The sequence below is a fragment of the Panthera pardus genome, unplaced genomic scaffold (genome assembly GCF_024362965.1).
Source record: "Panthera pardus isolate Hobbes unplaced genomic scaffold, ASM2436296v1 HiC_scaffold_24, whole genome shotgun sequence".
Taxonomy (NCBI): domain Eukaryota; kingdom Metazoa; phylum Chordata; class Mammalia; order Carnivora; family Felidae; genus Panthera; species Panthera pardus.
This window is the reverse complement of record NW_026526810.1, coordinates 32,170,545-32,187,003: the sequence shown is the minus strand read 5'-3', so window position 1 is coordinate 32,187,003 and position 16,459 is coordinate 32,170,545. Positions and strand designations below refer to the sequence as shown.

General features: G+C 39.1%; 1 protein-coding gene across 1 annotated transcript in view; it reads right to left on the bottom strand.

Moving 5' to 3' along the window:
- The window catches only part of DENND4A (DENN domain containing 4A), a 132,051-nt gene that overhangs the window by 17,082 nt on the left and 98,510 nt on the right, over positions 1–16,459 (bottom strand). Inside the window, exons 23-27 of the mRNA XM_053888937.1 lie at positions 12,973–14,072; positions 8,268–8,457; positions 3,677–3,771; positions 1,564–1,739; positions 1,323–1,469 (exon numbers count right to left, since the gene is read on the bottom strand). Coding sequence (XP_053744912.1) covers positions 1,323–1,469; positions 1,564–1,739; positions 3,677–3,771; positions 8,268–8,457; positions 12,973–14,072 — 1,708 coding nt within the window. The remainder of the gene's footprint in view (positions 1–1,322; positions 1,470–1,563; positions 1,740–3,676; positions 3,772–8,267; positions 8,458–12,972; positions 14,073–16,459) is intronic.

Genomic DNA, 16,459 nt, shown 5'->3' with positions numbered 1-16,459 from the left:
AGTCAGGTGTCCCTAGAATTTTTACTTTCATTTTTGTAATTTTTAAAATTGTTAAACAATTTTATGTAATTTCTATACCCAATAATGGGGCTCAAACACACAACCCCAAGATCAAGAGTCATAGGCTCCACTGACTGAGCCAGCTGGGTACCCCTAGAATTTTTACTTTTTTTTAATTTAATTTAATTTAATTTAATTTTATTTTATTTTAACGTTTATTTATTTTTGAGACAGAGAGAGACAGACCATGAACGGGGAGGGGCAGAGAGAGAGGGAGACACAGAATCGGAAGCAGGCTCCAGGCTCTGAGCCATCAGCCCAGAGCCCGACGCAGGGCTCGAACTCACAGACAATGAGATCGTGACCTGAGCTGAAGTTGGACGCCCAACCGACTGAGCCACCCAGGCGCCCCTAGAATTTTTACTTTTAAAACACTAGTAAACATTGTCATACAAGAATTATACAGCTTAGGGGCACCTGGGTGGCTCAGTCAGTTGAGCATTTGGCTCTTGATTTTGGCTCAGGTCATGATCTCAGGGTTGGGGTATCAAGCCCCATGTTGGGCTCTGTACTTTTCCTCTCTTTCTCTCTCTCTGTCCCCTCTCCTCCACTCGCATTCTGTCTAAAAAAATAATAATAAAAAGAATTACACAGCTTAAACTCTGGGGATTCATAAAGCATAAACCATAACTATTTAAACATTTAGGTTTTCTTTTTTAAATGTTTATTTTTTTGTTCCCAACTGTGTTGATGGTTGTATAACTCTGTGAATAATATACAAAAAACCTTTGGTTTATATAAATGGGAGAATGTTAACTGGGGGAACTTTAACGTGTGAATTATATACCAAGAAAGCTCTTACCACCCCCTACTCATCCCCGCCCCCAAAAAAGGAGTTGCTCTCATTCCTCTGATGTTAAACTGGTAGAATAAAACTTGAAACTGCTAGTGACCAAATAAATAAATGTTTATTTTATTTTTGAGAGAAAGCGAGGGCGGGCAGAGAGAGAGAGGGACAGAAGATCTGAAGCAGACTCCTCACTGACAGCAGAGAGCCTAACTCAGGGCTTGAACCTACAAACCTTGAGATCATGATCCAAGCTGAAACCCAGAGTCAGACACTCAACCAAATGAGTCACCCAGGCACCCCAAACATTTAGGTTTTTAGAGAGTTTAATAATGTTTTAACGAGGTGTAAAAATTTAAGATTGATTACGAATCTGTTATACACAGAAATTTTACATGTTCAGCTGATTTTTCTGTCGTTTTCAGAAACGTGTAATATATGTTGTTAAAATATAGTTCCCCATGATCATAGTTACCTATTGAGATCAAAATTCCCTTGAACAGAGATAACAGATGTGTCAAGACCAGTGGCTGATGTTGAGATACAAGACTGCCTTGTCTGACTTGAAAAGGAGGATGGAAAATGCATGTTTTCTGTAGATGGGCTTGACTTCAGAAAGTACCTGCAATGTGAATCAAAGGAACTTCTTGAGAAAAGAAATATTCTGGGCAATATGATCCTTAAACATGAAGGAAAGAGAAAGCATAAATCATTACCTTCCAGGTCGTCTTAAATCTCTTATTTCAATATTCAGAAAAGGCAAGAAAAGATTGCCACAAAACGGGCATGTAGTATTGAGATTTGAATCATCTGCTGTCCAGCCAGCCATGATTTCCTCATCATGGACAAGACAATCGCAAGTTCTACACCGAGAGCAACTTGAGATAAGGACCTATGGGAGAAAACAGCATTATAAAGTGAGCCTGTTGGAGATATTATGAATTAAAAATTATTTCAATCCATAAATCTACTGGAAAACTAAAACTCAGAAGGATTCAGAAGTTACAAACAAAAGAAAAAATAGATTACATTCAGTGTATTATATAATATACTCATCTTTCACTATTTCAGCTAAATCTATTTCAAAATTTTTACCTCAAGGGAACCTTGCACTTAAGTAAGCATTTTTACCATTATAATTAATGTTAAGCCTGCCATGGCTGTATTAATGAAAAAGTGAACCCAAACACTAATTTGCTAATACTCCAAATCAGTACATGTACTTACACATTATGAATCTGTGTGCTACTCACAGTGTGGTCACCAGACAAGTGTGGGTCCACAAACTCTTAGTGGTTAGGGGTAAGTAAAGAAACTAAGAAGAGGACTTAGAAACTTTAAAAGAATTGGTCATTGCTTCAATATTTAAGTTTGTGATCAACATACCGTATTTTATAAGACTACTAGCCATGATAGACTGGAAATTAAAAACAGCAACAAAGGGCACCTGGGTGGCTCAGTTAAGTGTCTGACACTTGATTTTGGCTCAGGTTCATGAGATAGAGCCCGCACTGAGCATGGGGTCTGCTTATTCTCTTTCTCTCTCTCTCTCTCCCTCTCTCTCTCTCTCTCTTCCCCCCTGCCCCTCCCCACTGGCTTGCACAAGCATGTGCACTCTCTTTCAAAAAAAAAAAAAAGTGTTGCCATAGATAAATGTAAATGCTGTGATTACATTAATATGGAAATTCCTGAAGCCATCAGAAACTTTGCCAATTGTAATACCAGTGCTCATCATTTATTTTCCAGCCACATACAAATCTATTTTCCAAATTTATGCCAATTGGCTTAGAAAAGCAACAACACTCACAAATGTATTTGGAAGTAAATTTGACACAAAAATTAGGGACAGGGCACCTGGGGGGCTCAGTCGGTTAAGCGTCCAACTTCTGCTCCTGATCTCATGGTTCATGGGTTCAGGCCCTGTGCTGGCCTCTGTGCTGACAGTTCAGAGCCTGGAGCCTGCTTCGGATTCTGTGTCACCCTCTCTCTCTGCCCCTCCTCCGTTCACACACACTCTCTCTCTCTCTCTCTCTCTCAAAATAAACTAAAAACACTAAAAACATTTTTACAACTTAGGGACAACTTTTAAAGTGTAAAAGTGTAACTTTTTCCTTGTGAGCAAATAGGACATACAAGAAGCATATTGAACAGTTATTCACGTCAAACCGACACAAAGAATGAAAAACATGATGGAAAAATGGCACACAAATGCTAAACTGCTCCATGCCCCTCCTCAACACTGCTATGCCACGTGCTTGCACAGCAAAGCTGGTTTGTAAGGGATTCAGATGTAAAATAAAAATTTAAAGGGAACAGGGGAGTTTGGGTGGCTCAGTTGGTTGAGTGTCCGACTTCGGCTCAGGTCATGATCTCACGGTTTGTGGGTTCGAGCCCCTCATCCAGCTGTATGCTGACAGCTCAGAGCCTGCAACCTGCTTTGGATTCTTTGTCTCCCTCTCTCTCTGCCCCTCCCGTTCTTGCATGCTCTCTCAAAAATAAATCAACATTAAAAAAAATTATTTTTTTAATTCAAAGGGAACATACATATAACAAGGGATAACTAGAAATACTGAAAATGAAAATGCTTTTATATGTTAATAAATGCAAAGGAAGCATGGGACTTTTCTAAAAAGGTAAAGCAGTAGGACTTCAGTGTTCTGAAGAACGGGATACTTTCAGTTTATTCAGGTGCCATATACATTCTGAAATTTTCAGATGCTCTGTTTAACTTTTTAGTTACTCTACCCCAAGCCACGAATACTTAAGAAACAGAAGTTTTCTAAGTAGTATAAGTAGTACAGGAAGATGCTCTTTTGATTCAAATCGTACCTCCATTGCATAGTTCTGGAAGATATTTGTATTACTTGTGTTGCAGGAAGATGCCACTTCTGACTTCCCAGGTAGGGCAAACTTCGACAGGGATCCTGCTCATGATTAAAAAACAAAAAGCAAAACCATTACAATTAATGACAAAGGCTATGAAAATCTTTCACTTTCATAAATCCTCTGATAAAATGTCAAACTGTTCTGTTTAAAATAGCAATTTAAGAAATAAACCAAATAAATAGTGAAAAAATGCTTTTCAAGGCATACATTTTTGTTTTGAGTACAAACCTAAGGACATGTGCTCTAATCCTACAGATCCCCACATGCTAGGGGTGTTCATTCACTACTCACTGAGGAAGCGCTTTGTGCATACAGGCTACAAGGCATTCCAGTTATTTGTCATTACCATTTCGCTGTTTCTATTTTTCCATGTTTAAAATCCAAGAATGTGGGGGCGCCTGGGTGGCTCAGTAGGTTAAGTGCCAACTTCGACTCAGGTCATGATCTTGCGGTTCATGAGTTCGAGCCCCATGTCAGGCTCTGTGTGGACAGCTCAGAGCCAGGAGCCTGCTTCGGATTCTGTGTCTCCCTCTCTCTCTGTCCCTCCCTGGCTTGTGCTCTCTTTCTCTCTCTCTCAAAAATAATAAACATTAAAAAAATACAAGAATGTGTTCAGTTTTAAGGTCTAAAATGTAAAATAGCTAATTTTATTTCCCATCATAAAAAAGATTTACTAGCAATTCTCTGTCTTGTAAGGATCTTTTAAGATCTGGTGCAGTAATCTTGTTCTTAAACATGAGGGAAGAATTTCCAAATGTATTCTTCAGAGTAATGGATATTAGTTGGTATTAAAACAACAACAACAAAAACAACAACAAAGGGGAGTTCTGTGGTCAAATCACTTGTTGACAGTGGCTATTATATGTTGTTAGTAAAACTGGAGGTAATCCATACCATTTCTTTTCTTTTTTTTCTCAATAGTTACAAAATGTTATAAACACTTCATTTTTATAAAGTAAAGGTAAAAATAAGTCATGGGATAAACTACCAGTTCACAAGAAATAAAGAAGGGAAAACGTGTTAAACACCAGTCATGGGGATGCAATCGGCATAATCCAGACGAATGACCTGATTGCTTCCATAAATAAATGACGATGAAAAAAAAATTGTTCTAGATCTGCCACCACTGGTCCTAGGTTGTGCCTCACATGTGCGTTGAGAGGGACAGGGAGAGCTGAAGCCTCACATCAACCTTTAAGCTACTGAGAGCTGGTGGTATTGCAGTCCTTTCCTGCATGGTTCCCCATAACCCTCTGTAATTCCTCTCTGCTAAAGCTAGTTGAAAACTGCCTTCTCATACCTTCTATTAGGCTTGAGTACTGTAATTATTTATGTGGGCAGCCTACCTTTTGTATCTAATTAATCTAGAGCACAGAATAAATATTCATTGTGATAAATACGAATCAGGCCATAAGGTAACTTTTATTTCTTAGCATAATAAATTGTTCTTGTCTATTCAAAAGAGGTGGGGGGAGCCGATTTCTTCATGAATGGATGACAAGATGGAAAAAAAGAGAGGTAACAAAGATAAAACATATCTTAGGAAAACATATGTTAACAGACATATTAACCAGATGCGACAAGTGGACCTTGTCTGGATCCCAATTTGAACAAACCACCTATAAAAAGAGCTTTATGAGATAAATATGAAAATTTAAACTAAGTGAATATTTGATATAAAATGTTATATATTATCACATTAAAATATAATATTATAATTATGTTTTCAAACAGCAAATGCTTCACAAAAGACACATGCTATAAGAGTTCCTAACTGGCCATGCTAACATATAGTGTTAGAAGACAACGTTCATCTGTGAAGGGAGCAGTGACTAGACGTGGGCAGGACAGGAGGGTCTGGATGTTGTTAATGTTCTGTTTCTTGATCTGAGTGCTGGTTACTTAGGGGTAACCTGAGTACTGATAACTGAGTAACCTGAAATGTATTTACATACATAAAAGTATACGCATTACATGCATATTAATAAAATTAAAAATAAGTTTATGAAATACATGATTTTACTAAAATGTTAAAAAAATTTTTTTGAAAAGAAAACCCCCGGCCCCAAAACGCATCACTAAGGCTGAATTCCCAAAAGGGCTTTATATCTAATCTAATTGCAGTTTCAACCTCCCTTAGAGTATAGTTTTAACCAGTCAGTCAGGAATTTTGCAACCAGTGCCAAGGAGTCTGCCACATGGGCCCCTCCATCTCACAAAGGAAGATGAAGTCATCTGCATGGTAAGACTGCTTCTCCCAAGGGAAAGTGACTTCGCCTGGAAAATTCTTTTTCTTTTGCTAATAACTTTCTTGCCCCACCCTTCTATAAAAACCTTCTGTTTTGTATAATTTGGAGCTCCCGTCTACTTGCTAGATGGCATGCTGCCCAATTCATGAATCGTTTAAGAAAGCCAGTTAGATCTTCAAATTTACTTGGTTGAATTCCGTTTTTTTAACAATATAAAACATTAAAGTCCTTATATTTTAGAGCTACATATTGAAGTACTGATGAATAAAATTATATGCTGTTTGGGATTTACTTAAAAACATTTTTTTAAATGTTTATTTACTTTTGAGACAGAGAGAGACAGAGTGCAAGCGAGAGAGGGACAGAGAGAGAGGGAGACACAGAATCTGAAACAGGCTCCAGGCTCTGAGCTGTCAGCACAGAGCCCGACGCGGGGCTCGAACCCATGAACCATGAGATCGTGACCTGAATCAAAGTCGGACACTCCACCGACTGAGCCAAGCAGGCGCCCCTGGGATTTATTTTAAGATAATCCAGTGGGGAAGGAAAAAATGTTGGGACTATAGGAGGGGGAAAGATAAAACAAGACTGGTCATTTGTTGACAATTGTTGCAACTGGGTGAAGGGTAATGGGGATTCATTGTGCTATTCTTTCTACTCCTGTGTACATTTGAAAATCCCCACAACAAAAACTTTTTAAAATAGCAAAGGTGCAAATGAAAAAAATACTATAATGCGTCCATTCCTCACATCATACATTAGGACAAATTTCAAATGTATTAAATATCTAAATCGGGTGTCAAATCTACTTGTGTATGGCCAAGGGCTAAGAATGGTTTTCAGACTGTTGTTATAAAAAGAAAACGATGGGGGCACCTGGGTGGCTCAGTTGGTTAAGTGTCTGACTTCGGCTCAGCTCATGATCTCACAGTTTGTGGGTTCGGGCTCTGTGTCGGGCTCTGTGCTGACAGTTCAGAGACAGGAGCCTGCTTCAGATTCTGTGTCTCCCTGTCTCTCTGCCTCCCCTCCCACCCCCCCCCCCCCCACGCTCATGCTCTGTCTGTTTCTCTCTCAAAAATAAACATTAAAAAAAATTTTTTTTTAAAGAAAATGAGAAAAAAGAATATGTGACAGATGTATGTGGCCCACAAAACCTAAACTATTTAAAGCAGGCCCTTTACAGAGAAAGTCTGCTGAACTCAGAAAATGTTAGAAAGAAAACTAAACAAATGTCAGAAGAAAACACTGGCGAACTCTGGAAGGGGAAATCTTTCCTAATACCTCAAAATCCAGAAGTAGTCAGGGAAATGCTGAGAAATTTGATGACATAACATTAAAAACTTCTGTGTGGCAAAAATACCCACAGAAATTTAACACACTTGGAAGGAAATATCTGACAATTATATGACACAAAGGATTCCCTAATATAAAAAAAGAACTATCAAAACTTAAAAAAAAAAGGGCCAACAAGTGAAATGCAGGCAAAAGATAGTCCATAGAAAAAGAAATACAAATAGTCCTTGAACACATAAAAAGTTACTCAACTTACAAGAGTAATATAAATGAAACCAAACTGGAATACAGTCCTCACCTATCAGATGGCAAAAAATCCAAAAGTGTGCTAACATATTTTGTTGACAAGGCTGTGGGGAAATAGGTATTCTTATATACTGCCAGTGGGAGTGCAAAACAGCATACCCCCGAGGAAGGCAACTTGGCAATACCACTTCAAGGGAGAATTTTTTTGAGTATCTTCCAAAGATACCCTGTCAAAAATATAATATGACATACATGCATCATAGCATCACTGATACTAGTCAAAGGCTGGACACCTAATGTCCGTCAACAGGGAAGTGATTAAAATGAACTATGACATATCCACAGATGATTGACCATGCAACTGTAAAAATGAACAGGGGACAATGCTATGTGATGATATGGAATGATCTTTAAGATACATTGTTAAGTGAAAAAAACAAGGAGTGGGAAAGTAGGTTACTTTTGAGTAAGAAGCCAAGGAGGCAGTAAGAACACACACATCCCTATATTTTTAAAGCAGCAGCAATGAAGGATAAACCAAAATGAATAAAAATGGTTACTTCTAGGCACAGGGAGAAAACCAGATGAAGGGGTGGGGCTGGAAGGCACACCTCTCTAAAAGTGCCTGGGTTTCTTATTGTTTTGGAGATCTGGAGCTACGCAAATCTTTTACAAAATTAAAACAAAGGAAAACAAGTAAAGGCACCACATATAAAATGCAGTATGACCAAGCTGTGTGGACACACCTTCTAAGGAGGCAGAACTTTCCAGGCTTGTTCTGCTGAAATCAATTCCCTTAGTCCCTGAAGTGGCACTGCTCTCTTGGGAGGAAGTGGCTCCTTCCAACTCCTGGCAAACATCTTCATCTGTTAAAGAGGTAGATTCAGAATCCTGGGCTCCCACTGAAGAAAGACTGGTACGATCAGAACTTTGATCCTGAGGACATAATTATAAGCTTAATTTCCTTCATATTTAAAGTTAATTATTTAAAATGTCACTCCTAAGGCAGAGGAAATGCCTAATTACTCAGATGATCGATTAATCAACATTACAATGTCTACAGAAAGAAAACAACCGATTTCACAAGGGCTACTAATTTGGACAAACAGCGGGCTGGAAATCATTTAGATAACATTTGGAGTTAGATCAAAGCAGATACCTGCTAGTAAGATACCCTTGGCTGACTTTGAATCTCTTCATTTATTGTTCCTTTTCCTCCCTGCAAATCCCAGCCCAGGATGATACCATTAGAATTGCATTCTATTAAAATTTATGTTTACATTTTATTGTTTTCCATAATAACCTAGGTTTCAAAGACATGTATTTCCAGTTTTCATTTTTGACAACACCAAAATGTTAAGTTAAATATTTTGCTGGTTACATCAACAATACATATGAACGTCTGATAGGTATGAATTTTTGTATAAAGAAAAATATTGGAGGGGGGGGTGCCTGGGTGGCTCAGTCAGTTAGCGTCTAACTCTTGATATCAGCTCTGGTCATGATCTTGAGGTTCACAGAATCAAGCCTCACTTTGGGCTGGGCTCTGCACTGGCAGCACAGAGCTTGCTTGGGAATCTCTCTCTTCCTTTCTCTCTCTGCCCTTCCATAGCTTGCTCTTGCTCTCAAAATAAGTAAATAAACTTAAAAGAAATTTAAATATCTATAATTCTACTGCCCAGATAATACAATTTACATTTTTTTAGTCATGGTGTGTGTGTGTGTGTGTGTGTGTTGAGTTGTTCTTTTTTAGGATTATTTGAACATTTTTATTGGCTTTTTTTGGCTACATCGCATTGTGTTTTTAAAGTGGGTGCTCTAGGAATTAGAATATACACACCTAATCATTTACAGCCTACTTCAGGTTCTTATCATACCACTTCATATATAATAACTAATGAATGTCAGCAGAGTGAATCCCTTCACCACTGTAAAACATGTACCTATGTTGCATATTCCGTAACATGTCATAAGTTTTAGGTTGGAGAATTATAAGCATTTTAAGGAATTTAAGAGATAAAAAAGTATATTTTTTTATATTATACAACTATTTACCATGTATTTTGTTCTTCCTTCATTCCTGCAGATACAGTTTTGCTTGTGGTATCATTTTCTTCAGCCCGAAGAACCTCCTTTAGCATATTTTATACAGCAGGACTGCTGGCCATGAATTCTTTTCCTTTATCTGAAAATGTGTTTATTTCGCCTTTACCCCTGAAGAGTATTTTCACTGGATAAAGAATTCTGGTTGACAGGTCTTTTGGCACATTCGTGGTGTGGTTCCAGTGTGTTCTTTCCTCCACGGATTGTGATAAAAAATATATGGTCATTCAAATCCTCATTCCTCTGTAGGTAATGTGTCATTTGTCTTTAACAGTTTTCAGGATATTTTCTATTAATTCCCCCCACCCCCAGCAGTCATTTTATTAGTAGATGGATATCTTTGCTTTTTAGCAGTTTTGCTTATGTGTGTATAGATGTGGTTTCGAGTTTATCCTAATAGTTTACTGAGCCTCTTACACCTGTAAATCTAAATCTTTTACCAAGTTTGGGAAGTTTGAGCCATTATTTATTTCTTCAGATATCTTTTCTACCACAATCATTTTCTCTAATATTTCTGGAACTCCAATTATATGTTAGATCTTTTGATATTGTCCCACAAGTCTCTGAGGCTCTTTCCTCTACCCTCTCCATTCTGCTGAGCCCATCCAATGAGTTTATTTCAGACTTTTTTTTTTTAGTTATACATTGTGTTTTTCAAAAATAGTTTCTATTTCTTGCTGAGAATTCCTTTTCATTTATCCAAATGTGTTTTTCTTTAACCTCAGGAAACCTCGTTATAATACCTACTTTAGAGTTTCAGTTGGATAATTTCAACATCTGGGTCATCTCAGGGTTGTCTTTCCCTTGAGAATTGGGTCACATTTTCCTGGTTCTTTACCTATCAAGCAATTCTGGATTTTATTTTGGACACCATGAACGTTATGTTTTGGAGTCTGGGTACTGTTATAATCTCTTGGAGAACACATGCTTTTGCTACAGCAGGCTGGCAATAAGGTTATGTTCTGATTATAATTTGTGTTTCAATTTTTATAGGCAGTGACAATTCTTAGTTTAGTCCTCTAAGCTTCGTCTCTGCTGGTTTGCATTTATCCCGTGCACGTGTCGCTCAAGGGACTCTTGTTTGGGGCATTCACAGAATCTGGGAATCCCCTTCTCTCAGATTCCCCTCAAACTCTCCAGCTCACAGCTGCCCCCCTTCTCTGGTTCCTCTGCCCAGGAACTGTGGGGTTTCTCTTGAAGTCTCAGCTGCCAGGGCTGTCATGCCACACAGTGACTGGACCTGCTCTTGGGGTGAAGATGCAGGAGAAAAGAAAATGGGGAATTCACCTCTGTCTGGGTCCCTCCCCACAACCTGCCTGCTTTTTCAGAATTCTTAGTTGTTTTTTGTGTTTTGTCTGGAGATTTTAGTTACATTCAGGGGGAGGGATGGGCTTTGGTGGCCTTAAATTACCACAGTGGAACTGGGACTCTCACCCTAATTTTTAGAGATGATATTTGCTGGGTGTAGGAAAACAGGGTGACAGTTTTCTCTCAGCGCTCTAAAAGGGTCTTTCCAGGATCTCCGGACATCAAAGTTTCTGTTCAGAAGACAAGTGTCGGTTTCTTACTGTTGTTCCATTTGAAGGTAAGACAGCTCTTGTCCCTGGCTCCTTCTATGATTTCCTCTTTGTATTCCATTTCCATCTATTTTAACAGGAGATGCCTAAGTATGGTTTTCTTTGCATTTATTCTGCTTGACATTTGTAGATCTTCTAAATATGTGAGTTGCCATCTTTAGTCACTTCGGGAAAATCTTTGGCAATTCGCTTTTTAAATGTTCCTTCTATCTCATTCTTTCTTCTTTTGGAACTCAGTTACATCAGTGTTAGGCATTGTCACTAAATCCCACCTCTGTTTTTGTATTTTCCATTTGTTTTCCCGTCTGTGCTTCAGAGTGGATATTTTTTACTGAGTTTCCATCTAGTTTACTACTTTCTTTTTCTGTGCTTTGTCTGCTGTTAAATCCAACTACTGAACTACTGCAATCTTAATTTCAAATCTTTTTCAGTTCTAGAATTTATACTTGATTCTTTTTAATGGATAATTATCCAGTGAAACTTTCTACCTTTGCAGCTGTTTTTCACTTTTTCCTCAATTTTTTGAACATACTAAAAGTATTTCAAAAGTCTCCTGCTAAGTTAACTATTTGGACCACCTGAAGGTCTCTTCCCACTCCCTGTTTTTCTTTTGTTTTTTAGTTACGGTCCCATCTCTTGGTATAGCGATTTTTCATTAAATGATAGAATATAAAAAATTATATGTAAAAAATCACGAGGACTCTAATGATATTCTTTTCCTCTAGAAAGGGCACACTCTTTCATGTGTTAGATAAGGCTGATTATCTTCATCTAATCACAGGCTGAGCTGAGACAAGCCCGGGGTGCCATTCTGGTCAGGTGTAGTCCACCTCTGGTTTGCCAACAGCATGGCTCTGTAGGACTTCTGACTAAGGGCTCCGTGTGCTTATCGAAGCTCCCTGCCTCCACTCCCGCCCCCTAAGAACTTAGGAACTCTTTGCAACTGTATTCCCGACACCGTGAAACTGCTGAAAACTCTTTTTCGTCAGAGACTTTCGGCTTACCTTTTTAGCCTCTTGTCTCATGCACTATCAGTATTTGGAACATATCTTGAAGGAAAAAAATTGGTGCTATTTGAGGACCCTCAAGCCTCTAATTTTGTCTTCCCAGTTTTACGAGATCCCCAAAGCTCTGTGGCCCCTCACCTCTCCTCAGTCCTCTGATAAGGGATTTGCAACTCCCAGTTCTGAGCTCAGATTCAACAAATGCCCTCAGGGGAAACGTAGCTGTAGTGTGTCCGGCTCCTCTCTGCTATTCTCTTCTTGCTACGATCTTGCCCCAGTACTTTCTAGTTGCTTTAGCAAATGTCTGATGACTTTAAACAGATACTTTATATTTCCTTTAGCTTTTTGCTCTCGAGAGATATGTAGTGGGTCCATCACAAGCTACTGCATCCTAACTAGGAGGAAAAATCCTATGTCGGCTGATAATTTTGAAGGCATGCTAGACAGTACCTGAAAAAAAAAAATCCCCATTTTGAAGGAAATAATGAAGTTCAGTAGGCATTTTCATATAACACTAATTTTTACTCCAGCTACAATCATTTTCGTTCGAAAGTGAACTAAAAACATAACCCTTGGTTAGTGAATTTTCTTTCGAAGTTATTATTCAAGTTCAGGTTCTGATATTTACAAACCTTACGCATCCCAAGATTCCTTTTTGGTCAAGTTGTGTTTAAGGAGAATGGTGAAAACGGACATCTTTGCAAGGAAGGGGCTTTTGGTGGTGGAGGAGGGTAAAAGGAAAAGTAGAAAACACAAACAGAACTTACCTTAGATGAGGTGGTATACATGGTGAATCTTGAATACCATTTGCTGGCTTTCTCTGCAACTCCTTTCCCAGCAGTAAACATACTGTTCCTCAGAACGTCTAGTTTAGGTACTAGCAGTGTATCTAAATTAAATGAAGGTGACGAATGGGTTAATGCATCTTGAGAGTCTTCCCTAAATGGGCAAGTAGGTGAGAAGGCCGGAGAAGACCAGAGTCTGTCCCTTGGTCTCTCCTCCGTTTTCGTGTAACTTTTAGATTTGGTAAGTCTCATCGGCCTAGGAGAATGAGGAGGCAAGCTGGATCTTCTGCACGCCTTGACCAGTGTTGGACTTTTCTTACCAGTTGATTTATCGTCACATGCCCGTTGTAAATCAATGCTTGGCGTGCGGCTCGTCAACGGACTGCTCATGTTATTCATATACATCACAATTTCTTCAGCCAAATCACGCCTAGCGGATGGTGTTGAAACGCTTTTGCTGTCATCGTCATCCTCCTCCTCCTCCCCTTTTTGCTGCTGTTCAGTCTCAGCCACCAAAAGGGAGAGGGGATCAAATCCCGTGGCGACATCCGTTTTCTCAGAGGGTTTTACTGAAAAGCTGCTGCTGAGACGCTGAGTCCTCTTGGGGTTTTGTGAAGCAACATATCCCACTTTTGACCCATCTGTTTCGCCGTCTAAGTCCTCCAAATCAAAAATAACGGGAGAATCCACTTTATCTGCCAAACAATCGGAACCATCGAAAGGTGTATCGTCATCACTAGATTCCTTTTCTAGACTGTCTCTTTTTGATCTCAAAGGTGGCTTTCCAATATCAAGACTAGTTGGTCTTGTGCTTTTTGAGATCACATTTGAAAGTATTTTTGCGTCAGCTCCTAGTTTTTCGGCCATGTCTCCAGGATTTGCTTCCTGGTTCACTCTACTGAGCACAAGTCCCACCAGTACTCCTCCGCTAAGACTGCGCTCTCTGCTTCCCCAGGAGAGTCGCTGCTGCAAATCAGCTTCGTTGTCACTTTTATGTCTTTTCCTGAAGCATCTACTTGGACTCTTTCCTGTTTCATTTGGACCCTCAAAGGGTGACATTAAGAGCAGCTCAGATGTGCTTTCTGAAAAACAAGTCAAGTGTTTTTAGCCACGAAAAATGTCATGTGCAAATGTAAGGTGTCTTACATTTTGAAAATACTAAGTAATGAAAGTGATAATAGCAAGTACTCACTGAATTATTTCCTCTGAGTACCGTCTTAGTTGACAGACACCATAACTAGGCACTTCCCTCGCATTACTTACTACAATCATTCCAACATCCTTACGGGTTGAGAAGAAACTGACACTCAGAGAGATTAATTATCTAGCCCAAAGTTACCCAGCCCTTAAGTGAAAGAAGTGGGATTTCAAGTCCAGACATGACTGACTATGAAAGGTATGCTCTGAGACATTAACATGTACTGCTTTTTAAAATTATTTTTATTTAAATAAAAAAAAATCTTTTTTAACATTTATATTTGAGAGAAAGAGACAGAGCATGAGCAGGAGAGGGGCAGAGAGAGGGGGAGACACAGAATCCGAAGCAGGCTCCAGGCTCTGAGCTGTCAGCACAGAGCCCGATGTGGGGCTCAAATTCACGAGTGGTGAGATCATGAACTGAGCCGAAGTTGGATGTCCAATCGACTGAGCCACCCAGGCACCCCTAAATTTTTTTTAACGTTTATTCATATTTGAGAGACAGAAATAGAGTGCAAGTGAGGGAGGGGTAGAGAGAGAGGGAGACAAAGAATCTGAAGCAGGCACCAGGCTCTGAGCTGTCAGCACAAAGCCTGACGTGGGGCCTGAACTCACAAACTATGAGATCATGACCTGAGCCCAAGGCCGATGCTCAACTGATGGAGCCACCCAGGCCCCCAGCGTGTACTGCTTTTTAAAACTGATAAATTAAGATTAATATTTACCTTTCTTGGAGTGGGAGATACAGGCTTTCAACCATGGAAGAAAGAAGTCATGGGAATAAAAGGCACAGCATAGGGCATACGTCCAGTGATAGTGTAATCGTGTCGTATGGTGATACACGGTAGCTCCACTGTGGGGAGCACACCATACGTCTAGAGATGCTAAATCGCTCTGTTGTACACCTGAAACTATTGTAACATTGTGCGCACTCAAAAAAAAAATTGTAAATGTACCTTTCTTATATTTAATAATAAATTTATATTAATTCTACTAAGTTGATTAAGCAACAGTTATGCAATCGTGGTTGTACTAGATGACCTTGAGATTCTAAGACTTCTGCCTGTAAAAATGAAAAACAAAACAAAAAATGCTAAACCAAACCAAATAAAAGGCAGCTACGTTAGTTTTACCCCATATAGAAAAATTATTTTAAAAAAAAGCTCTAAATCCTAGGACTATAGATATGGCTAAATAATTTTACCTTTGTTTTACATATGGTTTGCAAGTTTATAACAGTCAAATGTGAATGGCTACTTTCTACTCAGAAACACTTTTCACTGCTTTTTGCCAAATTACTTAGATACCAAGGCTGAAAGCAGACATTTAGATTTCTGATCACCTTAATTGTTCTAATTACGTGGGAGTCTTCTCTAAAGTGGTAGCCTAGGTATGGTATTGTTAACTATTCTTTTTATATGTTTATCCAACAGAATTAGTGTGCTATCACCAGGCAATTATTAAAAATGTGCCTTTTTCTTGCCATGTGATGCATTCATTTAACAGGATAGGAGATAAAGGTAATAATATAACAAGTAATAATATAATAAGCATATATCATTAACAGGGAAAACAGCGTAACAGAAAGGTAAAATTTATTCTTTGCTTCTATATCACCTTACGATTAAGGACATAAAAAATAAAAAATATGCTTTCTTTTAATATTCTGAGAAATCTCCTGCTTGACAGATTATATATTATCAAAGACCTGGAGGAATTTTTTTTTAACGTTTATTTATTATTGAGAGACAGAGAGAGACAGAGCACGAGCAGGAGAGGGGCAGAGAGAGAGGGAGATACAGAATCTGAATCAGGCTCCAGGCTCTGAGCTGTCAGCACAGAGCCTGACGCGGGGCTCAAACTCACAAACCGCAAGACTGTGACCTTAGTTGAAGGCCTAACCGACTGAGCTACCCAGGCACCTGGACCTGAAGGAATTTTACAACCCAAAGACAGTACTCTGGGATTGCATTTAAATAGCTGTGTAAGGGTTCCCTTGCAAAGTCAAAACCATGCTACAGCCTGAAGGCAAATAAAGCTGGTTATCAAATTATACCAGGGGAGGGCAAACTATGCTTCTGACCCAAATCTGGTCTGTTGACTGTTTTTGCACAGGCACCCCTGGTTTTTTCATTTTTCTTAAGTTTATTTATTTTTAAGAGAGAAAGAGAGAACGAGAGCGCGCGCGTGCGCGCGCGCGAGAGAGAGAGAGAGAGAGAGAGAGAGAGAACACATGGGGGAAGGGCAGAGAGAGAGGGAAAGAGATAATCCC